This window comes from Takifugu rubripes, chromosome 1, assembly GCF_901000725.2.
Source record: "Takifugu rubripes chromosome 1, fTakRub1.2, whole genome shotgun sequence".
In the NCBI taxonomy this organism is placed as follows: Eukaryota; Metazoa; Chordata; class Actinopteri; order Tetraodontiformes; family Tetraodontidae; genus Takifugu; species Takifugu rubripes.
In genome coordinates this window covers 19,262,108-19,289,788 of record NC_042285.1, presented here as the reverse complement: position 1 = coordinate 19,289,788, position 27,681 = coordinate 19,262,108, and the positions used below count along the sequence as shown (strand labels likewise).

Genomic DNA, 27,681 nt, shown 5'->3' with positions numbered 1-27,681 from the left:
TGGGATTTTAAAGAGATATTAAAAGTTTATTACAACAATTCAATTTTTTTTTATACAGAACTTTCACAAGGTACAAGTACACTTTAAACACAGTATCAGCAGTAAAGCAAAGATGTAAAAAAATAAAAATCAAACGAGCGACACCTTATTCAAAGATATTTTTCTGACATGATTCAATAAAGAGTTAAATTCTCGCGGAGAATTGTTATCCCATGCAGACGGCACATCGCAGTAATTTAACAAAAAATATTAAATGTAAAAAAAGGCCATTAACACAAATGTTATCTTCTCATAAAACTACATAGTAGTAAGCCAGTACACTACGTGAAAAGGCAGATCAACTTCAAAGTGTGAGTTACGTCCTATTATTTCAATGAAATGCTCACGATTCTTAAACGCGGTAATGTTACTCTAATGTACACGAGCAGACTCCACTTTGATGTGAGCTTGTTCTGATCAGATCTGCTGATGTGATCCACAGAGCTCCCCTACTGGATCCTGAACGCTCTGTAAAAAACTGTATGCAACACCCAGAAAGATCACATACGATGATGTCGTTTACAATGTCATTAAAATGGAAAAAGTCCTCATGACTACAATCGTAGAAACAGCCTGATGCTCAGCACTGAAGCCAGAAAGGATCACTGAGAAAGCAAAACTGTATAAAACCTACTCAGAAACTATCAGAGCCAAAATCTGAGAGGACAGTAATAAACTCAAGCTAATCTGCAGTAAAAACGTGTACAAAAACATCAATGGCACCGAGTCACCGTCACGATGATGAGGAATGGAAAAGCTACTGCGATCCTACAATCACTGCTTCAGGAACAATCAAGACTACTGATGGGATGTTAATGCAAGGAACAGCTCAGCTCCTGCAAACTATTTACAACATTCAAACTGGAACGCCCGTAGCTCGAGTCCACCAAAAAGTTCTGATGCAGCCGTTTACGTGACCGGTGTGTAAGTGTGACAGTACTGGAGCCTACATCTAAACAGCTGCCGGCACCTAACGCGACCTGTGGAACCTCTACCAAGGTAAACCCGTCATTTCTCAAAATGTGCAAAATCCACAAGGAACTATGACAGAAGGAGACTCCTGTGTTTCTACCGTCATCATGAAGACACAACTCAGGAAACAAACCGACAAACAAACAAGCTAACAAAGTAGAAACGGCACACTTTTGGTCTCCAACAGTTCACGGACGGTTATAAATTAAAACCCCACAGAAGAGCAATAAATAAGTCACATGATGCAAAAACATGGATTTTTACAGCTTACACCTAAAGTGCCTGTTCTTTTGTCTTCATTTATCACAGAGAAAACATTTTCAAAAGCAACTAACTCATCAAAAATGAATAATAAACAGGTGGTCCGAGCTGAAGCCATGAACCAATCCCTTCCCTCTGAGGACGCGAGGGTGCACAGGAAGTACCACACCCCGCCCTGCTGCAGGACCATCAGCTGCCGGGCGGCTGTGCCTGGGCCGTGTCCCTCCTTGGCTGCCTCTCCTCGGTGCTCTGGTTTGATGTGGTGGCTCCACTGGACGGAGCGGAAGCGGCCGGGGCGACGGAGGCGGAGCCGACGCCGTTGGAGGTGCTGATGGAGCTGTGCTGGATGGCCTCGTTCTGAGGGCTGCCCGGGATGGACATGTCCTCGCTCTCCTCGTCTTTGTCGGAAACTGCGGAGACAAACGGTCATGTGACTGGCGAATCTGCTCAGGAAAAGCTGTCATGGACTCCTAATCAGATGTAAGCAAGCGTTCCATTAATCCCCATAATCCTGCTCCCGCACCTCGTCCTTTAATTACAGCTCCAATGTCAATTTAAACCCACATCATAAGGGTGCGTTCCGTGGCGGGGCATGTGGCAGCGTTTCCCAGCCCAACTGCATCCTCATTTGTTTTTTGTTACCTTGCCAACTGCTGCAGCGACAGATGATTACAGCACCTGATTTTAATGATGCTCACACTGGAGAGTCGGAAGACTTGGAGTTGAAATGCCAACAGCTGTTGTGCAGTTACATTGAATTAATTGGATCCTGGTGGGGAAAAAAGACTCTACTCTCATGCTCTGTTTCATACAGGAATACGGAGCACCCCCATCATTAATATTGTTAATGATATGAAGTCACTTGTTCTGGCACTTGGTAATTAATGACTGGCTTTCTGATATGAGGTGGAAAACTCAGATTCCGACGAACAGAGAAACGGATTGAATGAGTGACGTAAACAAGGCTTCACCTGCCATCACTGCAGTGATTTAGTTGGGGGGGCAGGCCTCTGCTGCTTCCCTGTGCAGAAGGTCAACCTCAGAATAAATCAGCCTTGAGGTTCAGGTGAACATTATGACTCCTAACAGTGAGCAGATCTGGGAGGACGCTCTGGAGCTCTGGCAGCAGAGCTTCGTTCTGCTCTCCTGCTTCCTGAAGTGGGGTTCCCTGTAAACAGATGGACAGCTCGGCGTGCCAAGTCAAACCGTGTCCTGGCTTGTTTGCCAGGCTGTCGGAGTAATCCCCCGACTCCACTTCTCCCCGTGTTAACGCCTGGGCAGGACGATGAAGGGTACTGCTGTCTTTGGGGCAGAAGGGTCTTATGGGATATGTATTTTTGAGAAAGTGATGAGCCTTAGTGACAATTCAAAAGTCAAATTAGGGTGTCAGTGATTCCAATTGAATGGTGCTGCATGCTCCTGGGTGCTCAGCTGCCAGAAAAGACATGCAATATATGCAAATATTTACCTAGACCGTACTGTACGGCACATCTAATAGACATTAAGATCTCGAGGCTCACTACAGTTCATCTAAACTCAAGCGTGAACCTCTGAAGATCTTACTGGCTAGGCCAGAAACTGCAGAAATGCCTCTGCAGGTATTACAGACATTTGCTAAAACGCGATTAGAAATATAACCTGCATCCCTCTAGTGGCCAAAGATATATACTGCACCGTACAATGAATAAAAACTTTAAAACTTGGATTTATTCTTGCATGAATATCCTTCAGTAATATATAATTAGTATTATATTAAAGATTTATCTGTTAAATATCATCATCACACGAGATGAGGCAAGGTTTATATACATGCTGGGGACACGCTGCCCTCCTGTCAATCTAGCTGCTTTAATGAACTCATTACAGAGGCGTTCACTGTCAGTAGGAGACGGGGGGAGTTTGCAACACAGCGAAGCACACTTGTTGGTGCGCAATGGCTCACCTGAGAGACAAAGTGAGTTATGGCCAGAAAGTCGCAGCCGTAACAGGCCAGGCTCAGAAATGAAGAAATATTGGTGCTGTAAAACGAGGACATTCTAAACGAGAATTTGGGAACGGGGGTCCTTTTTGTAAAAAAGATCACTGAATGTCACTCCACCGTGTTCTCGGCCAGTTCCTGACAACCCGACCATCGGCTTTCCCAGCATCCATCATGCAGACATTAGCCTTCAGGAGATTGTTTAAAGGAGCCAGATGAAGAACAATCCCACCTGTGGCCAGAGAGGGGACACACTTGCCTATAAACACAACTGTCTGATGTATCAGCAGCGCCGCCTGCTCGTCTTCGTGCTGGAGTTTTCACAGGGGCTTCACTGGAAGCCTCGGACTGAAGATAATGGAGCATTACTCACTGTGATAGCCGGATTTCTTCTGCAGGGCGGTCACGGGACAATCTTTATGAGCCAGGAGAAGCTGCTTCAGCCGAGCCACTTCGTTTCTCAGCAGGGTGACTTCGCTCTTTGGGGACAGGAGAGAGAACAGAACACAGGCGGTGCACATCAGACTGTCATGTCAGACATCACCTCAGGTGACTTTAACTGGATTTAAAGTGTCCGGGAATTAAAGGTCACCGTCTTCTCTGAAATGACTGGGAAACTCAATCTGTTAGTCTAGAAGCAGCAAGTCCATTAGATATCATTTATTCAGCTATGGTGACATCCACAAAGGTGATTAATAAACAGATGCAAATACAACTGGATGAACCAGGTCATATTTTCTGCACCGTCATTATCACTGCTGTTCAAACTAAAAACCAGAAGCCCTCACATCTGTAATATCACAACAGACTAAACTACACTTGAGCTTAACCTTTCTAACTTAAATGAATTAGTCAAAATTGAGCGAACGGGGTGGGGGTGGGGGGGGGGGGTGATCTGACTGGTCTGACACCTCATTAAAAAGCCAGTTAAGGGCGATGTTAAAATAATTGTGCATCATTAGCGGCAGCTCCACTGATCAGCTGGACCATGTCGGCGTGGGGAGGCTGAACAAAAACTGATTAATGTGTTCATATAAATACACCCTCCTCCTGGCTCCTGCTGCCATCTTTGGGGTTAACGCTTTCTATCCCCATTCACAGACATAATTCGCCACTTTTTGTCTTCGTACAGATTTAACAGAAACCCAGCAAGTGTGCCGATGACACGGGTGGCACCTGATTTTAAAATACACGTTACCCTAAGGAAGCGGTTGCTTCCGTGCCTTTCTCTCCCCTCCTCCACCGTCGACATCTTATTTGGGTTTCCCAGAAAAATAAGACAGTGAACAAATAAACAGCACATCTCTCTTAATTGTCTGGAACACCGGTGTGCTGCACCCCCGGCTCACACTTATCAACAGAGACAGCAGATACATGAACTGTTTCGAACTTGTCAGCATCACATTCTAATTGCTTCCAGCAAAATGAAGGTTCAAAACGACACCTTTCCCTGAGAGATTTTTGAGGCCATTCGGTAAACTGCCAAGACAGAAGCGAAGACACGCTTGTGCGCAGCTGACATCTGGAGGATACATCTTTATTGACAGGGATGTATCGATGTAAAGGGCTCGCACGCCGCTGCTGTCACGCAGGAGCTCCTTAATCGGCTTTAATGACTTCATCGCCACAGAAGGGAGATGTCTGTGTACACATGCTTACATCCACGTGTGATGAGTCACACACACACAGACACACACACAGAGCATGTAAATACATGGATGCATTAGAGCATGGAGACAACAACAGAGGAAGTAACTCTGAGAGACGGGATCTGATGGGGAACAGGTTACCTGCAGTTGACCGTTCATGGAGTTGAGGTCTTCAGCCTTCTTCTCCAGAGACTGGACCCACACCTTCCTCTTCTGCCTACAGCGAGAAGCTGCGGCTCGGTTGCGCTCCAGAAACTTGCGCCGCTTCTCATCTGGATCTTCGCTTGTGGTTCTGCGCCGTCGCCCCCCTGTGCTCGGAGGGTTGGGTGCAGGGGCCACCGGGGAAGCCTGGAAAATAATTATAATACGATTAACAACAGAAAAGTATACTAAGTATTAGGAGCATCACTGCATTTGTAGACTGGTACCGAAGCCCCATTATATGCTAATGTTATCTCTTTTTTGACCAGTATTGCTTGTCTTGAGCAGAAACTCTTACTGGAGTCTCTGTGGTGGAGGTGGCCGGCTGCTGAAGGGCATGGGGGGAAGGCTCCTCAGACTTGGACAGGTGGGAAACGGGAGCAGGAGTAAGAGCTGCGGTGGCAGCTTGAGCTGGGGCTGCACTGGGAGAAGTTGGAGCTGGCGTGTGGGTCACAGCGCTGCTCTGGATTTCACCATCTTCATTGGCTACCTGAGGAAGAGGCTGGCTCACTGTGGCTTTCAGTTTCTGGAGAGAGAGAATAAAGCAAGAAGATGGTCAAGATATATAAACATGTTGAAACAGCACCGATGTCCACATATTCCTTCTTGGCTCACATTCATGAAAAATCCTTAGTGGTTCTGATACTTTGACGAACAAATACATAAAACATACAGTAACACACCATTCTTTGACTGTAAATACTGCCATTGACAGGTCATAAAGAAGTGGTGTTTTCACACTTGTTTATGCACCAGTCAAACCATTTATGCAATAACGACTGAATCTGTGAGGATCGGGAAAAGAAACGGAATATTACTTTTATTAGCTCTGAATAAAAGAAGCAATGCAAAGCAATTATAAATATAAATATATAATATAAATTCACCAGCATATAATGAAAACAAAACCATCCCAAAAGAAGTCTATTGAGCTCTGACAACCACGAATGCAGCGGAATTCTCTAAAACTCTTGGTGTGTGAAATACAGCCATGATCCACAGGCCAATTTCTCTTGTATCAAACACTGAGCAAACAAGGTGAAAGTGAAGGAGCCTTTCAAAGCGCTAACAAAGTGAGAGAGAAGACATTTACATGAGAAAACAGAGGACAACATTACTCTCACAACTACCTTTGCCAGACCAATCTATCTACCAAATTAGTTTATCGTGTAATACCCTTCCAGGAGCACTTCTGGCAGAAAGATGATATTACTCTCTTGGAATGGCTCATAGAAAAAGGGAAAAGCCAGTCAGATTCATATTTCATCTCTGCCATGGAAACCTCATCAGTGTAATAACCCTCTATCTCATGGGTGTTATTCAACCATCTGCTACTATATTACTTATCTTTATTTTGCAACTAATTAACAGCATAATCTTCTAAATTCAGCAAGTTAATTATCATTATTGTGGTCTTTGCAGCATCATCAGTCCTTGTAAAGTGCCGTCTCTGCGCCTCCTGAGAGCCGGGTGGGGGCGGGGAGCGGGCAGGTTGAGCAGGGGTCTGTTTTCTTGACGCGTGCTTATTAGGTGTTTGCTGATGAGCCGAATGCAGCGGGGAGCTGCTGGGAGGAAGAGGGGGGAGTGGGTCAGACAGGATTCTGCTGAACAAAAGGTTCCATGCAGGGTGAGGCCAACTTAATGTGCCTCGATGAGCATGTGCCAGGATGCCCCCCAGCTGGCTCTCTCTGGCAGCCCCCCTCCCGTTGGCCCTGGTGGCAGCATGCTGAGAGCAATGCTGTCTTTCTGTTTGTCATCTCTGTACCCCATGAACCCTGACAACCCCCCCCCCCTCACCTTCGTCTTGTCCTCCGCAGCAGTGAGGATCAATCTTTCCTTACAACATGTGTACAGAAACCTCCCGTGTGCTGTTTACCTGTTAATTTCTGCAGCAGGGACATGCTGTGAGCATGCACAGGTCCTGGAGTCTCACTTCATCAAGCTGCTTTTGTATGTAAGGTTGGCCTTCAACCGTCACTTTTCAGGAGGTCCAAAGACAATCTTCTCCGTACATAAATTAATCCGGACTCATTTTCTTTCCGTTTACTGTTAACAACCAGTAAGTTGCCAGAAAAGCATCTAACACAAGTTGGTGGTGCTCACACTCATACTTTGATTTTCATTTTTGCTCTTATATTTAAAATAATTGACATTGCTGAAATAAATTTGACATACAGAGAAAAAAGCTATACCAGCTTTGATTCTGATTGGACGGGCTGCGGCTGTGGCGACGGAGGTCCTGGAATCCCGGGGACATTAGGCACAACGGTGACGGGTCTGACAAGCTGACAACAGAGATACAGAGACAGATCAGGACAGGGAAAATTAGTCTTCAGCATTAAAAAGGCAGGCGGCATTACGCTGCAACACAAACACACACGGAGCCATGGCAGGCGCTCAGAGTTTCCTCATATCTCAGCCTCATTACGTTGGATGGCCTGTTATTTTGTGGAGGCAGCACCACATGGAGATGCAGCGTGCACGCTAATGAATCTCTGCCTGCCTGTGTGAGAGCATATGGACAGGGATACTAAAGGGAGGATCGAGAGACGTGAGCACGAAGGCCAGCACCGGGCCTCCTCTCTCAGCCACAGACAATAAGCTAGGGTGGAGGAGGGAGGGAAAGGGTGCTTGTGGGATTGGGGGCCTGGTCTCTCCTGTTTTCCCATTTACGTTTGCTCTCCTTTACTTGTCAGCAGCTTTCCCGGTCCCCATGGATTTAGAAAACAGAAGTTTTTTTCCCTGCTGTGCCACTATCAGGAGATAATCATCTGCTGCTCAGTGTTCCACACAGACAATCAGGAACAGCTTCCACATGGGGAGTTCAAAAACAGAACCAGCAACCTCCATTTACAGCATTTCCCGATATACATAAGATGTTGTCATAAGTTGCAGTTGGAATTTGTTTTCCAAAACACATTAAAAGGCATATATCAACTCTCGCTGACATCAAGAGCAACCATTATGGTTGTACAACGGTTGGCATTGAAGCATCCTGGACCAGAGCCTGCTGTGTCTCAGCCAAGTCCTGCCTCAGAGTCCATTATTTTATTCAATCTGGGGAGCCAAGGTTGTAAATCTCCCCAATAACAAAGAGCACAACCAACATTTAATATAGTTACCATTAATACTGATGTCAGTTGTTGCCTGCATGTATTAAATTCCAAATGGTGGTAACAAAATGGAAAATAATGGCATGAGAAAACATGTGGAGTAATGTGACGGTCCGGTGTCTGATATTTTCTACATGAACAACCCAACAGTTGATGATATTTCTAAATTGGTAAAGAATACCACAATTCATGGAGACAATGTTGCATTACTAAAAGAAACTTAGGACCATATTTTACCATCAATGATAGAGAATATAAGATGTAGAATACTCACAGGGATTGTAGTTGGAATATGTACACTTGAGCTTGTTATGGATGCAGGTATGGCCACTGGCATGGTTTGGCCATTAGGCAGCTGTAAGAGCACAGGGAAAGTGCCAGACACTGGGCTAAAAGGGAGAGGGGAAAAACATCAGCTGGGAAAGTAGCAAGCATGCTGTAATTAAAACAAGATAGATAAAAACACAATGGAGAACGGTAATATCACCAACATTATGTCATACTGAGGTGCAAAAATATGTGAAAATAAGGCTACAATGAACACTACAAACTTAAAACATACATATTGTAGGTTCAGGTAATATTTACTGAAGCCCACGTGTTTTGGTTTTAGTTTAGACCTCATGAGTGACATCAGAATTCCTTTTAATGACAGTTTCAAGGTGACAGATTAGCTACTATCAGGTTCAGATTTGGCTCAACTGCAGTATTTGGAACTTTTTGAAACTGCAGCTTTTTTCCCCAAGAGACACTTTTTTAGATGTGAATTTCAAATTTATCCACATGGCTCATTTATAGCTGCTGTTTCATTGACATATTCTTCTCGCTCAAGGATCAGCAGATACTTTTAACTTAATGTTTCCCCCCCCAAAAAAAATGTTTTCATTGAAGATGGGACTTATGAGGTCTACAAACAAAAGCAGCAATTTCGGCAAAGTGCAAATTAATGACCAATGCAAAGGCATGCCTCATGAAATATGAGCTCACTGAGACAACACTGCACGAGTAGAACTAAAGAAAAAAACTTAACCAACTAAGATCTTTACAAATGGATATTTTGAGTTACTTACACTATAGGCCTATTAGTGGATGGGACTTGGGTAATAACAGAGCTAGATGTTGGTGAAGGGAGAGCTTGCTGTATTACAACATTAGCCTCTGAGGTGGCTAGAAGTACATTGGGAACTTGGAGGGAGGCAGGATGGACTATAGTGGATGTTGGCAGTGAGGCTGGCTGTAAGGATAAATCCTGGAAACATCATACAACACCTTAGCTGCAGAAAGTCTTCTTATAAATACCAATATCTGAAAATGCTCATTGTGTTTGAAATAAACTGTACTGTTTTCAATAATACAGTCTTTCTTAAACAATTATTAACTGATTTAGTTCTCCAATTTGTTATGAAGAGTGTTTGTGCAGTAGTGCAGGTATTTCCTCACACAACTGAAAAGTAGAGTGAAGTTGAGCAATCTAATTTAAGGAAATGAAATCTCATCAAACATTCAAATAAAATTCAAACCAGTGCATGTATAATATTAGATTAAATTGCAAGTTACCGAAGCAGAACACCATTCACTCATTATGACGCTCTTCGAAATAAACTGACTGCACAGCAGACAATGTGGTGTAAGTGGGGAAAAAAGCAATGGTTCACATTCAACAGAATTTGTGCCAGGTTATTCTTGCTTTTGACAGAACCGACAGAACCATGCTGTTATGCAGCCCACCTTTTCATTCTGTGACTAGTCTGCATTGCACCCATTTTATTGTGTTAGTAGCAAAAATGTGAGACGCAGCTCTTCTAAAAGGTTTATACCTTCTCATCACTTGTAGTAGATTCAGGATGAGGCAGAGGGCTATTTCGGTGCACCTCTAGAGGCGCGGGTTCTTCAGTTTTGTTGCGTATGATGGGTGTAGCGAGGGGGGATAAATCCAATGGTAACTTGAAAACAAAGCAAAATAATGTCATGAAAGAGATGCAACAGAAAAGCAAATGCTTTAAGTAATTCGGCATCATGAAAGAGAAAAAAAACCTTTTTATAATCATCTTCAGTAGCTTTTTTGAAGTCATGGTCAAATGGACTGGTAAGTTCATTAAAGAGTCCAACCTCCTCACAATTCTTCAAAAAGCGGGTAGGTGTGGGTGTTTGATCTGCAATGAAAGAAAATCTTTAACACAAGGAGCTACAAATAATTGTGATAATAATTACAACTGGGATTACCAGCGATTATGACACTGTCATTTCTTGCAGGGCCAAACTTCAGTGTCATCTCATGCTTGTGCTTATGGACGGCCAGGTGGTCTTCGTTTGTAAATCTCTATGGGATTTGAAAAAGATAAAACTGACCACAACATGTTGAAACTCTTCTTTTCACATCTTCTCCTTCAGGGCTGTACTGAGATACACCTGACACTGCATTTATTTATTACCTGTCCACATCCTGGAGCAGTGCATTGGAAAGGTTTATCATCACTCATATTAAAAGGAATTCCTGGTATGTTGGTCTGAAAATAAGCAGGAAAATATATCAAGTAAATACATTTGAACACATTCGATGATTGAGTGTCTTTAACGGTGTAACAAAATCATAAGTACAATGTTACAATGGTCTAGCCGACAAATGGTGCAAATATAACCCCGAAAACAATTTCAGCCTATTTACAGAGCCAATATCGTATAATTAACAACGGGTTGAAGGTGGTACAAAGGTCAACGTTCTGAAAAGGGCACTCAGAAATTGGGACAATACATATCGATGATGGGCGGCTGCTTGGATGTTTACGCCTCTGGTTATCATGAATGCTGTATTTTTATTGTCCAAATCTAAAGTTATTGACTGAAACACCCGTTATTAATTATATCGACTTGCGCATTTGAAATATATGATTGATTATTATGACTATCTGAGCACAAAAGTAAAATGTAACTGTGCGTCTGTGTGTTCCAGTCGCTTCCATGCAAAAGCCTGAGCTCTGCGATAACATACAACCGTCGCCATATTGGACCTAAATGTCACTATAAACAAGGGAAATGTCAACATTTTTTCCGAAAACATTTGGATGCAACGCGGTTCAAGTCTCTAACAGTGCGAAAAACGACGACTTTTACAAGCACTTTGTGCCCTTCTGTTGTCTGTTTATGTGGTCACTTACCCCTCAGCCACAACCCTTGATTTCCAAAATCCCACGTCCGTACTGAAGTGTCGCGAGAACTGGATGACCGCTTCCGTCCACGTCACGAGCGAGAGTTAGAACTTTCTCCGAAAGATACAATTTGTATCAGTTTTTCCTTCGTATCTTTAAAATGGTGATAAATATTGTATTTTTAAAAAAAAGATCTGTGAAATCAATCACGTACGTTTGCAAGGCTGTATAACGTTTATAATGTATCGCCAAATAAACTTCTTGTGAAGGACCTGACCACAATTTTGGCATGATTGCATGCTTGGGCTTCAATTGCACTGTTTCCAATTTGTAAGTTTTAAAATATTTGCGTTTTACCAAAGCTAATGTGGGAGGGGCACTGCACATGTCCTGCATTATTTATTGTAGTATGGTTTATGTTGTTTTCAGTATTAAAATTTGGTCAAAGCTGCTTTGTGGCCAACAAACTACAATGGTGATCTCCAAAAACATCCATTATAAACAGCTTTAACACATCTAGGTTTATTTGTCACTTACAGACTGTAGCACCACTTGTTGCAATGTAACAGTACTTATTGCAGTCGAACCAAATATTAAATCTACTCCAATAACGTGTGTTTCATGAAAGCAAAGCTGGTTAATGGCACATTGAAGCAGCTGCTTTGCTGAAAAGATGACATTCGCTAAAATCCCGTTTCATGTGTTTGCATGACCTTCTAAACGACTTTACTGCCAACAGTAGTCAAATACATGTATTTTAATCACGTAATTTCTTACATTTGTACAATACATGTTTTTATTTTGACGGTGCCTGAAAGATTTGAAAATGTACATTTCCATGACACCAACACGGTACAGTTTTGGTAGCCACAATAAAACATGTAGTCACATTGGTAATCAAAGTGTTGTATGACAGACGTTTTACATAGCAAACAGGATAAGGAAAGCAACCATCAAACAGAACAGTCCCATGGCTTCAGAAAGAGCAAACCCCAGAATGGCATATGAAAACAGCTGCTGCTTCAGAGATGGGTTCCTGCAAACAATTAAAAATAGCCATCTGTCAACACATCAGAAAACAGCAAAGTGTGTTTTAGTAGTGTCAGGGTTAAGTCATATCATAACCAACCTTGCATAGCCAATGATGAGGCTACCAAACACTGTCCCAATACCAGCTCCAGATCCAGCCACTCCGACTGTGGCAGCTCCGGCACCAATAAACTTTGCAGCAGTGTCAATGTCCCTGCTGACAGCACTGGTCTGGAAGGCCCTCATTGTGACCTGGGAGAGGGGGCTGTGTGGCACCACAGCAACACTGCTCTGTACCAAAGAAAAAGAGAAAACCACAGGGTAAGCACAAGGAGCTCTTGATTAATAATTCCACTGAGGCTCAGACTGATGATCATTTCAGGTGTCAGATGAAAAGTCCACTTCTGTTACCTCTGTTTTGATCTCAGGCCTGGACAGCACAGAGGCAGAGAGGGGTCTGTAAAGAGCCCGGGAACCAGCACGGACCTACAGGAACACAACAGTACAAATTTACCAAACTTCAATGACACCAACTCTGAAAGACAAAGCAAACTGCAAACTACTCCTGGACTGTAGACATCCGTAGCTTTGGGCTGATAAACCATTGCACTTTAGTAAGAACAGACCCTAAACCGTGTGCTGTTTTAAAGAGCAGGATCCTTTGGGTGGGTACTTATCAAAAGCCAGCCTATTAGCATTACCAATACTGTACACCAGTACACAGTTGGTAATGATAATATGACCGTAACAAAGCAAAACTAAAAAGGGAAGGAAAAAAAAGGTAATTGATGCTTCTGTTATTGCTTTTATTTTTAAGGCACCAGGTGAATTCTTCACCAAAACCAGCTAACTAGCTTGTAATGACCTTAACAGATAGCCAAGAGCTAAAATGTCCGCTGCGAGCTAAAGCAAAGGCATCCTGACAGTTCTTTAAAGGCAAACAGATTCAATACCAAATGAAGCAGCAACAGCTCCAGAAGGAGCATGGAAGACCTGCCGTTCCATTATTTTGCTTTAGTTGCCGGGTTATTGGCCTCGCCTGCAAATACCCTTGTCTGTTAGCTGCAGTCAAGTTCAAGTAAAGGCCCACTTGATTTTACAGCGATATCACAACACAACAACGCTCAAATTTCCCAGAAGACCTCCAGAAAAAGAAAACCCACCAGAGCCGGCGTGGACACAAATTTTGCGCAGGCGTACATCTTTTAAGTTTGTGTAGTTTTAACCGGTTCGGTCAAATCTGGTTGAAGCCCGGGTCTCTCTGAGGGAAGAAGAGCAGAGAAGAGTAAGGTCAAACGCCTGTAAAAATGCTCCACAGAGAAAATAAAGGCGTTCGTATTTCCGTGTGAGTCTATTCTGCATGCAGTGTTCACTCATACAAAGTAATGTTACATTAAAAGAGAGGATGAAAAGAGATTTGTAGCTGATTCGTATCTCATTCAAACACTCACCGACTGCAGAGGTCGAACCACAGTGGAAGAGTGCGCATGCGCAGTCTGACGTAAGCAGAGACCCGGATGAAGAGCAAGGTCGTTTGACGAAAACTTTATTTAAAACGATTACAGCGCAATACATCCAACCCCAACTGGTCGCTCTTCTTAGTCAGGTACGGTTAACGTGCCTCCAAGGTGCGGATACACCACATAAGCCTTACTCATAAATCTTAAAATTCTTATTGTACTGAATTCCAGCTAGGGCTGTTAGGGTTAGGGTTAGGGTTAGATCACACTGGTCTCACTTTAGTATAAACCTGAAACAGTTTTGATTGCGTTCTCTCAGAGGTTGCTGCAATTGCAATGAAGGTAAATGAAAAGTAAGTAAATATTGCAACCAGCAAAGGTTGAGATAATTCAAAATGTTACACTGAAATATGTTTTAATTTTAAATGGCGCTTCAGGATGATTTTCTCCACCATAACAGCAGCTCCCCTGTCTGTCACCTGTTGTGTGAATCTCATATGCTACCCAAAGGGACCGATGACTCCTGTGTGTGCATCTTGCAGGCTGACCAGCACTTGGTGGATTTGTAGTCGTGATGAATGACCCCCACAGCAGCTGGTCTGTGATGGGCCGCTAACGAGCACAGGGAGTCTGCTTTAGCTGCGTGTCAAGGGACAATGGTCCCGGGGAAGCCTCCTCTATGATCATTTCTGGTTTATATGCTAACAAGAAGCCACACGGCTGGCCTGACTAAAACAGTGAGCTCATTATTGTGAGGAAACACAGAATGCAACATTTCTCATTCTTTAGATCTTTTCATTTGAGTTAAATCATTTTCTTTTCTTTTATATTCCCCCCATCATGTTTGGTTGTGTTCTATTGTTTTATTTCAAGGTACTGTGCCATACCATAGGATGCATTATGCATTATACTACTATACTGGCAAAAGCAAGAACAGGAGCATAATAAAATTAGAAAATCACTTGGATGATTGATGTCTGTGTAAATTCTATTGGATGATTGACTGACTCTGCCAAGCATCTTATTTCTCCACATACTGAGACTTACACCCATAGTATGGTGCAGTATTGTACTAGCACACACAGAAAACAAGGCTACATAATACATTAGGTTGCTTTGATCTTTGGAAGACCAAAGTCCTTCTCAAATCTCAGACAACAGCATAATCTAATCATTTGTTTCTTGGCCCATTATCAAAATTTCCTGAAATTTTTATTTAAATCCTTTTTTATTTTGCTAACAAACGCCTCCTTGCTGAAAGTAATAAACTGGTGCTACATCCTGTAAAAGTTGCAAACCGTTTTATTGTTTTGGTGATGTGGAGTCTGATGGTCATTTATTTAAAATTCCAGCAGAGGGAGCAACCGAGTCTAACGTGGCTCGTTGCTGCACATACTGAAACTATTCAAAATTAAATTAAACTTTTATATAGTTTTTTTTTAAATTTTCCTTTTGTTGTTCTGGTTGATCTAAGCACTCATTCCATAAAATAAAATCACAAACTTTAAGCTATTTAAATGACCTTTGGTGAGTGTAGACCAAAGCAGAGCTTTCAAAGTAAACCTCACATAGTTAATTCTGCACTGCTGATTGTATTTCTGTTCATGCAAATGTCAAATGTAAGAATCTATTGTAATTTGAATGTAATGCATCCAGCTATAGGTCAGAGTTAACTGTATGATATAACACGAACTTTTACAATATATTAATTGGAAGACAGCACATATCAAAGTGGCCGTTAACGACCTGAGGTCAATGTCACACTGCCTAATTAACCGGGCAGTGGCTGTGTGGTCTTACATGGCTGTGGAAGGTGCAAAGACCAGCCAATCTCACAACCCCCCCCCCCCACCACCAACAACCTTTAACCACCTTTTACTTCCTCCCATTCACAGGCATGCACGCACTCACTGTCTGGGTTGCATACAACACTGAGACATTCCATTTGCATGCCCGCCCCATCAAGCTGGATGCACTCAGACTGGTAATAAAAGGCATTGACCCCCTTAACCTTTATGAATTACAATTTGTGCCTGCAGTACGTCCTGTCAAAGGCCTCAGAAAAGCAGGCACCTCAGCCGGAGTGTGTGCGTGTTGTTTTGCAGTTGTTAAGGAGAGGGGAAAAGGTTTTTACAGCTCTTCGTCGGAGCTCCTGACAAGCAGGGAGGAGGCGGTCTGACAGGAGAAGCAGGTTAGGGAGGGACTGCAGCGGTGCTGATGGCTCCATGCTAATATCCATTTCTGGATGCTGCAAGGAACTGTTGAGGCTCCTTTCTTTGTCAAGTCCAAGGATACACAATCTACAGCTCATTTGCCTTCTACCGCTGATTTCTAACTCACTTTTGGAAAGCGTCTCAAAAAATAACTCAAGGAAACAGTTTTCAGATGAACCATTACTTTATCTAGTATAGTACTTTAAAGTTAGCTGCTGTCTTTAACATTCGAGCGATTATGAAAACAACTCAGCATCTAACAAGTGAATGCTTAGGTGATTAGATAGATTATTCATTTCATTAATGAAAAATAAATACAGCTATGATGATAATTGTTGGTTTGAGCACAAACTGGTAAACAGTGTAGAATAATGATAATTAGGACAGGTCATCTGTAAATGAGTCTTGCTTGTCTAATTTTGAGAAAGATTAGCTTTGTGCAAAAAACGCCACAGCGCCCCCTAATGGAACAGCCACAATGCCAAACAAGCAAAAATAAACATATAATTTATTATGTATCCGTCTGCAAAATGAAGAGGAAAAAGAAAAAAATAAATGTTTAGGTGTTTTTTAGAATAATGGTTTTGCCACAGAGATCACCTGCATTTCCAGCCATTGAGAGCTGACAACATCATGCAATTCCACACTTTAACATTCCATCAATATTCCAATGATGCATATGCTTGTGAAAAATACCTGCAACCTTTCACCACTTCAGAGGTTTAACCTCTTCAACACTGTTGGCGTAAATAAGTATCAGACTAAATAACTTTACTCAGGTCAGTGGCTTTAAAGACTTGATAGAAGGGAACAGAAAACTTTTTTCTATTCTGAGTGGGGCACAGAGAGACCCTGAGAAATGTTATTTCTGAGCAAAGGGAGCCTTTATGAAGCTGCACCAACCATATTACTGAAACTGAAATCAATCAGAATAATACAGCAATGAGTCTTTATCTCCGTAGGATTTAAAGGACATTAGCATTTGCAAACACGATTTTCAACAGACCAATAATGAGAGTGATTTGTGCTGCTGGTGCTATCAGCTCCATCAACTGCTGAGAACTGCAGTATTTCTAGGTTTTTAGCCTGACTGTTCTTCAGCTAAAGGTTTAGCATCAGGAAATTCAGCGTGAGCATGAGTGCGTCTGAACGGGGCGGCTTTACGATGACTGGTTTACAGACCTGCACACTTTTGTCACTTCAGTGTTGCTGGGATTTACAATCAAATGACTGTTTAGCTGGTAATAACAATAATGAAATAAAATAGCCAAAAATGTGGCCCATTTCAGAGCGATGTGTCTGACCTCACACTGAGCTGTTTTCCTGGGATGCACCGTTTCCTGCCTTTATTATAACACCTAACAAAGATATGCATGTTAGATTTAGCAGACAGAAGGTTGTTAAAATGGCATATGGAGGCTGGATTTGATAGACAGACAGTGTAAACATGGTTTGGAAGAAAAGAAAAATGGTGCATTTCCAGCTAGTCAAGCTGCAGTGACAGATCACTACACAGAAGAGCAATTAAATATGATTCAGGCCAACCCTTGATACCAGAGCGCTGCCCCCTATTGACATGTTATAGCCATAATGCTTGTGTTTGATGGTGATTTATAGAGGCGCTATGTGATTTCTTGGTTTATTTCATCAGTGCGCGCACACATACTTTGTCATCATTAACAAAATTATTTGAGACTTGTTACACATAAGCTGATACTCAAAGGATGTTTACTCAGCGCTCATTTGGAAAGCTGTTGATTTTTATGCGACACATATGGCCGCCTTTATTGTGCTTAATTAAAATGTTTTAAACTAGGATTAACTTTTTAAAGCGACAATCCGCTGTTTAACTCCTCCTCGCTGCGATCTGTTCAGTGGCTGGAAATGTCTCCTCAGCACCGCTCACAGTTTGGGGTGTCAAATATGAGCCTGTCACGACAATATTTAGTGAAGGAGCCCTTCCGGCTTTTAATGGCCCGACCTCCATCCCAGTTCAGAGAGCTAATAAAGGCAGTCTGGTGGAGGTCCTGGAGCTGTGTAATGTCACTCACAGATCCCAAACTCAGCAAGATCCGGAATGCTCAATTAGTTGCTTTTATAGGCCCCATTAATATGCATTAACTCTCTTTCCAGTATGAGAGCGCAGATAAACAGCCGCTGCTGGCAACATATCAGCCAGGTAAATGTCTTTTATTAAAGAAATGGAAAGGGACCAGAGCAATGAGTAAAGCAGAATTAATTTAAGTCTGATTATATGTGATGGAATGTTGCTATAAAATACAACATCCCAATAAAAAGCTTGTGGAATCACAGCTATAAAATGCTTCTTCACCATTCTATTCATCAGTAATATTAATCACCCATTAATGAAAGTACCAGTGCGAGTGAAACCATGCTTTTAATGAACTTCACTGATAACATTCATGTCTAATTTTCACTACAGTGTTTTATACAATTCCTCTCGGAGTGTGCAAGGCGACCAAGGCAGCGTGGGGGAGGGTTGATCAAGGAAACATTTACATGTAATCACTGAGCGTGCCTGAACCATACTTTCACCAAGACAACAGAAAACTCACAATCTGGCCCCACTCCTCCTACACAGTAAACCAATCTGGCACACAACAAGCCGAATCAATCATGGCACTTTATTATCCTGTCACTAGTCTGCTTCCTGCAAGTGTGTTTACCCCGTCCATGGCCCTGCGATCGGGGCTGTTCAGTGTACATTAAGACAGACATAATTGAGATTGTGGGCGGCCGAAGGTGCAGGACTCAACCTGTTGTTGTTAATCTGTCATATCATCAGGAGCCGCAGCGGCAGTGACCTACAGGAGGCTCCACCTTGGAGGCACGGCTGACGGCGCTTTGTTGTTCATGGCAGAGGGCCTCACCTATTTGAGTTTATTGGTTTGCCACCAACGGAGAACCCACAGAAATTGTAATGTATTGCCTGACCTCTGACCTCAATCTCTTCTATCTGCCCCTAATCCGCGTTTGGTGTTTTATAGGAGTGACTCTGTCAAAACCCAGCAAAAATGCACAACGGCTCGGCTCATGAGTTGAGCGATTAAAGACCAGTCGGGATTTCTTATTTTTCGTGTTATGAGAATAGTAAAAACTGGAGTAAGTGAACAGTCAAATGAAAGCCTAATACACTGGTTTTGTATAGCTGCAATTATACAGTCAATTTGTATTAATTGCTAACTCTTCAGATAGCAGCAAGAATCTTTTTTTTTTATTTTTAAATTAGATTACTGATTGGAATGCAGAAAAATTCAGACTTCACTTTGTATAAATTAGGGCTCTGGGACAGCATTTACACCATAACAAGATATAAATGAATGCAGTGGTTCTGTTCGAAAAAGTGCTTTTTACAATTACACAACATATTAGAAATAATAGCCAAATCTTGCCTCGGCGGCTGGTTATTAATTACCTGGCAAATAGGACTTGTCTGTTTTGAGACAGAGGTACGGCTGTAGTGAGGGATCACCGAAGAAATTAAACAGTAATCAAAGTACATTTTTATCAGCATGATTCTGACTGTCAGGGTCACCTTTCTCAGGGTGAATTATAGATTTTTATTAAGCAGCTAATTTCCTGCCTCCCATTTTTTTTCGCACAATACCAAAGAGCCCCCTGGAAGTTTTGTAATCACATCAGACATGCTTTCCATCAAGCCCTGATTCCAAATTTTCAAAGCACTGGCTAAAATCTCAGAGAGGCTGTACGTCTCTCTGACTGTTTTTTTCTTTCTTGCAGCGGCTGTTATATCAGCCCGGAGACCCATAAGTTATAAAATGTCAGGAACCTATGCATTCTAATTGAGCGGGAACAGTTAATGGCTGTGGAAATTCAGCCACTTGACGTTTTATTCCCCTGTGTGCCTTTTCGCAGCCAAGCCCATGAGCCTCAATTAAATGACAAAATGGGCCCATTCTGGAAAATAACAACAATAAAAACACGAGCCTATATGGCAATAATATCAGGTCTCACCTTGAATCAACAATGGTGGATGTGAGCAGAGACAGTGGCTGATATGTGGGGTATTTGTTAGCAGCTGTAGGCTGAAAGTGATGATTATTTTCATTAAAACAGCTCTAGCCGTCAAAAAAAAGGTAAATATCAAACGTACAGTGTCGGACTCAGTCCCTCAGCATGATAACAGCACTCGGAGCAGTAAAGCCCTAAGCATTAACACAATTCTGGCCAACAATGTGTTCCCCTCCAAAAACATGCCTAATTCAGAGTAAAACTTTTTGAAAATACATTCTAAACCTTTGCAGCAGATGTCTGCAAACTATAAATACATGTGGAGCATGTCCTATTAAATCCAGTGATATGGTGAGTGGCTAAATATTGACCCGATCGTGATTGGAGTACATTTGTTTTTCCAGAATCTTGCTTATTGTTTTTACGACTCTTTGAATTCAACCCCTTTACTGCATCAGTGGTTTCATGCAGCAAACAATAGCTTATCAATAATTCAATTTATAGCTCGCCTTAAATGGAATTCAAAGGACAGTGCTGCCACAGACGACGCTATTGGCTCTGGCGATGCCGCGTCTGCCAGCCCAAAGACAGAATCTCCATTTTACGGTTGCCACACATTCTCATTAAAACACGGAAGACGTTTTTTTCCCCCCAAAATGTGTGTTATAAATGTAATATAACAGAGTTAAAAGAGACAGATGGTGAAGGGAAAATCTCACGTGGCTTTGCAGAGCAGTGCTACCACTGCAGCCACTGCCAATGAAGCCCCCCCCCAACACCACCAAAATCAGATTACTTCTATAAATACACGCTTACAGATCTGCTCATGTTCAATCTCGAATCTTTGTTCAAGGTTAAAGCCAAAACACTGAAATGTGCTAATGTGTCTGAGACACGCCGAAATGAGTTATCCTCCTATTTATTTACCCCAGCCTTACTGTCAGTCACTGTAATAATCAGAATTTATTCAAATTTTGAGAAAATGAGGGATGCATTCCTTCCAATTTTTCAATTTGGAAGTGGAAACTATGGCCATGATGAATGTCTGAATAGTCCATCGTCCGCCCCCCCATTTCTCCTAACCTTTTCTGACAGTTTAGATATTGCCTACCTGGTAATTTTCTCCACAATAATTGTTACTGTGAGCCCCCCGCCCCCCCAAGTTTTAACAAGGATTCTTAACACCCTCTGTAGGTGACAAGCTGCAATTACAAACGCAAGTGCCCCCATAGTGACTGGACATTAGTGGTTGCCGCCTCCATCCTGCCCCAACTGCCTCCACTAATGGGGAAGAATTTTAAAAACAATCAGACGGACTCAGCAAACATTTTCATCTAATAAAACCTTAATTAAAAGATATGAAGCCACTTAACTGATGAACAACATGGGTGATTAAAGTGTACGGCTGACATTTTTCCCTGCAGGTCGGCACTGGGAGATCATTTATCTGTTGCACCTTCCTGTTAATGGATGAGCGTGGTGGCTGAATGCAGATGCAGCCGTTTGGAGAGAGGGCCTGCTGATGGAGCGATCATATCGTGCACAACGCCAGGCTCAGGCAAGAACAGCTGTTGTAGCTCCTTCCACTGGGACGCCATGTTTCACCATCACCTCCAGCACTCATGCAGGAGCGCTGCTGCACAGCCATAACCACATTCACGGCGTCCTAACAGCTCTATGTATTTTATGACACATCAACGGAGCTCCATCAACTCTGTCCGGCACTAAAACCTTAATTATTGGCCTAATTGCTATGGCTACATCCATCTCTCCGGTAATCCTTTGGTGATAACATTTTGTGCTCAATACTCAGCTTATCCTTTAATTAAAAGGATTATTAACCTTTAAAATAGAGTCAGGCGGGACTACATCCTCAAACATTATCGCTGAAAACATTACTTTTTCTTTTTTTAGATCAAGCTGGGAAGGAGCCACAGGATTTGAATGATCATCAGGAGAGTGTGGGCTGGGCAGACAGCACATAGCTGCACATGCTGGCCTTTTTAAGGAGCTGACTTACAACAGCAATAAGCCATCATCCACATCTCTGTCCAATTAAAGCGTACAGACTGCTGACACATAACTTACACCTAGTGGGATAACAATCAGTGCGGAGATGGATAATAATACACTTCCGAGAAGAGAGTCCGCGCATGGTGAGAACAAGGTGAAAAGGTGAAAGAGGCAATGGAAAAGAAAACAGGAAAATGCGTAATAGAGACATTGGAGAGCTTTGCTGAGGCGAGGCCACACTCTCCTCGGGTTGGCGGGTTCAAAGTTCAAAGTCAGCCTAAGAGGAGCCTGATTGAAAATCATTGAAGAAGCTGAAAAAACAAAGAAGTCTGCATTTTTAGAAGAAGAGGGGGTCTGATGATAAATAATTGATGTACAGGTGTGAGAAAGCATCAAAGAGGTGTTTTAAAAGGTATCAGCTGGGTCCTCTGGCTGCCAGGGGTGGTAGAGAGCTACGGTCTGTTGGCAGCAGTGCAGAACAGGAGCCATGAGGAGGAGCCTGTGATGATGAAGCTCTTCCAAGCTGAGTCAAGCCGTTCCAATCAAGAGCTGTTTGCTCCCACCAAAGCCTCACTGCATTATCCAGAGCGAGGCTTCATTTCAGTGTTCTAATTACTTAATTAGTTGGTGGTTAAGGATGATATGAGCATCTCATCAATCTCTCTATCTCTAAAAATAAACACCCGGGATGGCGGTGGTGAGTCATTAGAATACTGATGAGTGTGGGAAGTGTCAGTGAGGACTGGAGGTCTGCTGCTGACACTCATATTTCCACAAATCACCCAGCTGCATGAAGAAAACCAAACATTCCCTGAGCATTGTATGGATGACAAGCCAAGCATGAGATAACCAGGAAGTCTGAGGTGCTCAATTAATGCTGATCTCATGCACAGCTTCTGGGATTCATTTACTTGTTTATCATTGATGGAAAGAAAATTATACATAAGAATGGAGGCTCTTTTCACACCACTGCACAATTTAAAAAAACAAGCCTATGGCTTTTAAATTCTAAAAAAAAAGCCATTTATAACTGACTAACCTCTTGATTTGTGATGTGGACTTTTAAATGAAGGCAGAGTAGCAGCAAGTCATTTCAATCTGTTCTTCGTTTCTGCGCTGGAATACATGAAGTAAGGAGAAAAGAGGGTACAAGAGGAGGAAAATATAGGTTAAAAATAGTTAGCATATGGCAGACTATGATTGAGTTTCCAGGGCTCTGAAAATTCACTCTAATTACTCAGCGGTATCCCTCTGTCATCTTTCCCTGTACGCATTCCTTTGCATGGAAGAGCAAGTGACTCCAACTAATATACATAATTCTGCTACTTAATTGGCACGGATCGGGTGAAAGTGGGCTAGGAAACCTCCTCTGAGACTAATAGGGGCACATATCATTGGCTCCATCAGAACAGCAGTCCCATAGGTGATAGAAGTCAGCAAATATTTCATGAGCTGTACTATCGGTGTACCTCACCTCTGGAGTCCCGAGCACCATCCTGCAAAGTGTGCTTCTGAAACAGTTCTGCTGTCAGGTGTATTTATAGCAGGCGGGCCCATGACTGATGCTAATACAATGGAAATTATGCAGCGCGCTCTCACTGTCATAACAGTATGTTAGACTTAAACAGGAAGGTTAACTAAACTAGTCATTTAAGTTATAAGTGGGACACTGCTGTGTCCGTGGATGCGAAGTGAGCTGAGGCCTGTGGCTGCTGCAGTTGTGGTCAGAGATTAAAGGGGTTAGCATAAAGAAAGTAATGACTGAACTGGTCCATTACACAGATTATCAGTACATTATGAGAGGTGCGCAGCCAAAAACAACTCATCAGGGAGAATGTGGAATATTCAATTAATTTATTAACATATTTTGTAACCACAAAGCCATCAGAGATGGTTCAACTTATAAAGGCCAGAACAGGAGTCTACATTAAAAGAGGAAATACTTTTATCACTGGATGAAATCATAGACAAATGAATAAATACAAATAAATACATAATGTGACTCGTGTGACAAATATATTTTGTGGCTAAATTGTTGAATGCAAAATCTCTAAGATAACTTCCCAAACCTCCCTCTTTCAGCATCCAAAACGCCATTGTGCAGCTAAAATTAATCACTAATGATCTTTGGATGAGCAGAGAGAAACCATGCAAACATTTGCAATGCTCTGACCGTCTGATATTAAGATCACCAATTAACTCTGATAATTAGCTCTGTAAGTATGACTTGTGCGAATAGGAGGATATTTAATGGGACTAGATGAACCCTGTGTGGCTTACTCAAGATGCTTCAGCATGAAATTAAACCAATAACCATAAACAGCAGAAGGATTTCAGAGTCGGTTAATTATTTTCCCCCTTGTGGTTCAGCATTCATCAAGATGGTCGAGTGGGCTGGACCAAGATATCTGAGCAAAATTAGAGAGCAGCTGCTAATTTATTCGCCACTTTGACACTGCAAAATGATTCTTTTATCATGCCATTTAGTGGACTTTGGTTATTTTTTCCTGAAAACCTCAATGTTACAAAAAATGGTAGTTTATGACAGTTTGTGATAAAAGTGGGTAGTTAAATTAAAGTATACAGAAAGCCAGATATGTTAGAAGTCCATGTGATAGCTGTAGCACTAATGCTAATTATTTTTATTTAAATATCTGAGTTGTATCACAACATTTCAGATAATCTGTGTCCTGAATTCTGGCAGCATTCTACATTTACATACTGCACAATTATTCGGTGATGTTTATATTACTTTAAAAATGTCCATCTATGGAAACAACACACACATACATGCACAAAAATAACATTTTAGTTCTGAAGAATTCTTTAAGCAAAACGTAGTCCTATTTTCCAGGAAAGAGGGATCACTTGCTTTCTTAGTTGGACAATAATGCTTAAAGTCCAAACATTAATATACAAACTACATTCTATTTGCAACATTATTTAACTTACTTTAAAAAACAACAACAAAAGACCCCAATTCACATTAAAAGTGAGCTTTAAATATTTCACATACAATAGTTAGTAAACCACAGTGACTGGCACCGCCACAAAGCACCGTCACAGCTTCCAGCCGATAACTGTTTCTCCGCGTGCCTCCTCCCCGATGGCTGCAGCCTTTCAGCCTTTCTAAAAGCAGGAGCACGGCTACGACACCTAAAGTATTGGTCCCTTTCTCCTCACAGGATGTGTTAATCAGCACCTTCTCCTGCTCAAAACCTCCAAAAGGGTCACGTGAAAACAGTAACACAATAAAAGGTTCACACTACATCAAAACAAATGGCGGCTACTAAAGGAATCAATTTTTGACTTTTCACCTCTATCTATATAGAGTTTACTGACCCTGGCTTTTAAATTTACAGCGCTGCACAACCTCAATCAAAGGGTTTGTCAGCGATGCATTTTGTCCAAAGTTTTAGTGTAACACATTGCAGATCATGACACGTATGGATTTAACGGGCCCTTGAGCCACCTGTATACATGTCACATCGTCCACACAGGATAAATATGTTGGCTCTCAGTGCGATAACAGGGGAAGATTTGTGGACACGACCCCGTCTCTAATCTTAGATCTATTAAAGGGCTTCTGAATGAATCATCGGAGCTATTGATGTCACCACGGGCTTGTTAGCTGGATCCTGGATTCAATAACAGTTTCTGATGGGCTTTGTAGGAAGAGACAGAGTTTTTTTTTATTTTTTTATGATGAACCGGTACATTGTACAATAAAATGTGAAGTAAAAAGGCTTTATATTTACACACGATTCCCAAAGGGTTGGAAACAGGTTTCATGCAGGAATGTGAAATGATTCCTTAATTTTGAGGCTTTCTGTAGACAAGAGAGCTCCGTAACAAGGATTTCACATCAACTGTCAGAAAAGAGATCAAGTACAGTACCAGCAAAGAGGCCAGCTGCAAATGTAATCCCAAATCTGTCTTTTTCCAGGAATAAACAAAAACCACGGGCCAGGTGTCTTTTGAGAATCAGAGACGTGGACACTCAAGCTGTGGATTCCATCTAAAAAGCACAGATGACTTTCTTCACGGCGGCGAGAGGCTCTCGGTTAGCCCAGGGAAGGGGATCATGAGTACAATATTGACTTTAAATTACAGCGATAGCTGCTGCTCAGACTGTCTCAGGACCATGCTGTGGATCAAACACAAAGATCAGGTCAGGATTAGGAGAAAGCCACTGACAAGCGCCGAGCCGCCGCTGAGCTGCAGCAGCGCGCGTGCTCACACGCCACCTCCCAGAGCTCCCACTAAGCTCCTTCCCACCTCCCCGCATGTAAAGCACAACTGGCTCATTTGGATTTCAAAGCAGGAATTGATTCCCAACAAAATGACCCAAACACAAAGGGTAAAGGTTTTGCGTGCGTGTGAGGAATGTGTCAGTTCGGGGCTCTATTCAGAGGAGCGAAGGACGGCGGGCCGCGTTTCCTCTGCGATGGCGAAGACTCTCACGTTTTGCTTGCGAGGAAGCAGCTGTGCTGTCGAAACGCCTTGTAACTGGCTTTACTTTCCTTTTCCTGGCAGTTAAACACAAATAACAGCAAGGATGATGGGCCGGGATTCATTGTCTGTGCTCAGGGAGGAGTGCAGGATGTGACTGCTGTGATAAATGATCGCGTCTTGTGCTTGACGTGACAATGGAGCCGCAGCACAATCTGCATGTGCTCCATCCTTTCGCTATCATTAGGTGTAATTGGCACTCGTGGCGAGACACACTCTTTACTTTTTTTTTTTTTTTTTTGCATAGACGTTCACAGAGTGAAAGTACATCCCCTAATAGGAGCAGCTACAGGCCAGTGCTTCAGGACAGTATGTACTAGTATGACCTCAACAGAAATGTGCTTCTGGTTACATTTCCTATAATATCTGTAACATCACATTAACTCAAACTACCTTTTTCAAATTGACCTTCAAGTGTAGACGCGCGCATGTACACAAGGTGGAACAAGTTCCTTTAGTCCTTCAGAATGCATAAAAAAGTAAAGGCTCATCCAGTTGCTGATTGTGCTGCTGCTCATTAACTGTAATGGGTATGTATGTGGAATTTACTGCACTGGGTAACAAGGTTAAAATCACACTCATTCTAGTATTCGTGCAATCTTTTTTCCCCCCTCTGCAGCATTATTACTCATCATTAAGACATCCAAACAGCACAGTGGAGACCATGCAGTAAATGGAGACTAAACTGCCAGACTTGTAACAAATGTAGAGCGGTGAGCTTCCAAAATCCCTGCATACGCCACGTAAACACAGCAAGTTCCAGCAGCAACACAAAGTCTTTGTCTCATGACCTCGCTCCGTGTATCCTTTCCCTCTTTTGCATCAAAGCCCCCCCCCCCCCGCAACACACACCATCTTTAGCATTTAGAATTAATTGCACTGTTATCCTCAAATTAATTCCTAACTGTTTTACAACACACACAGAGAAAAGGGCAAACCAATTATTATTCTGTTTTCACCTTACAGAGGGGGATATTATGCAAATGATCTTCTCTACATGAGGAGGAAAAGGGGCTTTATTTTCCACGGCAGATGCTGCCCAGACAGTCGAGCTTTCTGCAGGGGGACAGGAAGTGGGGATGCTGTGAAGATCTGATCGCCC

General features: G+C 42.4%; 2 protein-coding genes and 1 long non-coding RNA gene across 8 annotated transcripts; 1 reads left to right on the top strand and 2 right to left on the bottom strand.

Moving 5' to 3' along the window:
* On the bottom strand, window positions 1–11,517 carry atf2 (activating transcription factor 2). Of its 6 annotated transcripts, none has more exons than XR_003888291.1 (14): window positions 11,369–11,517; window positions 10,646–10,720; window positions 10,437–10,533; window positions 10,248–10,366; window positions 10,031–10,156; window positions 9,284–9,462; window positions 8,488–8,602; window positions 7,293–7,385; window positions 5,399–5,626; window positions 5,041–5,247; window positions 3,624–3,729; window positions 3,371–3,482; window positions 2,244–3,290; window positions 1,540–2,041 (listed from the first exon to the last, which is right to left on the bottom strand). XR_003888291.1 is itself a non-coding variant. In XM_029835515.1 (13 exons), exons 2-13 carry the CDS (start codon window positions 10,691–10,693, stop codon window positions 1,247–1,249), a joined length of 1,866 nt encoding a protein of 621 aa, XP_029691375.1. In that variant the 5' UTR covers window positions 10,694–10,720; window positions 11,369–11,516; the 3' UTR covers window positions 1–1,246. The 6 variants fall into 6 exon arrangements, 4 of the variants coding, with proteins under 4 accessions (XP_029691375.1, XP_029691404.1, XP_029691399.1 ...); XR_003888292.1 differs by having other exon boundaries at window positions 1,548–1,682; XM_029835515.1 differs by lacking the exon at window positions 2,244–3,290 and having other exon boundaries at window positions 1–1,682; window positions 11,369–11,516.
* A 353-nt stretch (window positions 11,518–11,870) lies between these two features.
* Window positions 11,871–13,993, bottom strand: atp5mc3a (ATP synthase membrane subunit c locus 3a). Its single transcript, XM_003961834.3, has 5 exons — window positions 13,840–13,993; window positions 13,552–13,649; window positions 12,800–12,874; window positions 12,489–12,679; window positions 11,871–12,395 (listed from the first exon to the last, which is right to left on the bottom strand). The coding sequence occupies exons 2-5, from the start codon at window positions 13,588–13,590 to the stop codon at window positions 12,281–12,283; spliced, it is 420 nt and encodes a 139-aa protein (XP_003961883.1). The 5' UTR covers window positions 13,591–13,649; window positions 13,840–13,993; the 3' UTR covers window positions 11,871–12,280.
* A 1,559-nt stretch (window positions 13,994–15,552) lies between these two features.
* On the top strand, window positions 15,553–16,197 carry LOC115252106 (uncharacterized). Its single transcript, XR_003890555.1, has 3 exons — window positions 15,553–15,661; window positions 15,744–15,832; window positions 15,954–16,197. It is a non-coding gene; the product is annotated as an uncharacterized lncRNA (long non-coding RNA).
* The last annotated feature ends 11,484 nt before the right edge of the window (window positions 16,198–27,681 follow it).

Bases quoted from the DNA above. Each gene is read 5' to 3' on its own strand.
- atf2 (XM_029835515.1), bottom strand. From the start codon at position 10,693: ATGAGTGATGATAAACCTTTCCAATGCACTGCTCCAGGATGTGGACAG. The intron at 5,248-5,398 runs GTAAGAGTTTCT...ATTATTTTCCAG, and splicing joins CCTCCACCACAGAGACTCCA to GCTTCCCCGGTGGCCCCTGC. The intron at 3,483-3,623 runs GTGAGTAATGCT...CTCTGGCCACAG, and splicing joins GAAGAAATCCGGCTATCACA to GTGGGATTGTTCTTCATCTG.
- atp5mc3a (XM_003961834.3), bottom strand. From the start codon at position 13,590: ATGTACGCCTGCGCAAAATTTGTGTCCACGCCGGCTCTG. The intron at 12,875-13,551 runs GTGGGTTTTCTT...GTGTTCCTGTAG, and splicing joins TTGTGTCCACGCCGGCTCTG to GTCCGTGCTGGTTCCCGGGC. The intron at 12,680-12,799 runs GTAACAGAAGTG...TCTTTGGTACAG, and splicing joins GGCCTGAGATCAAAACAGAG to AGCAGTGTTGCTGTGGTGCC.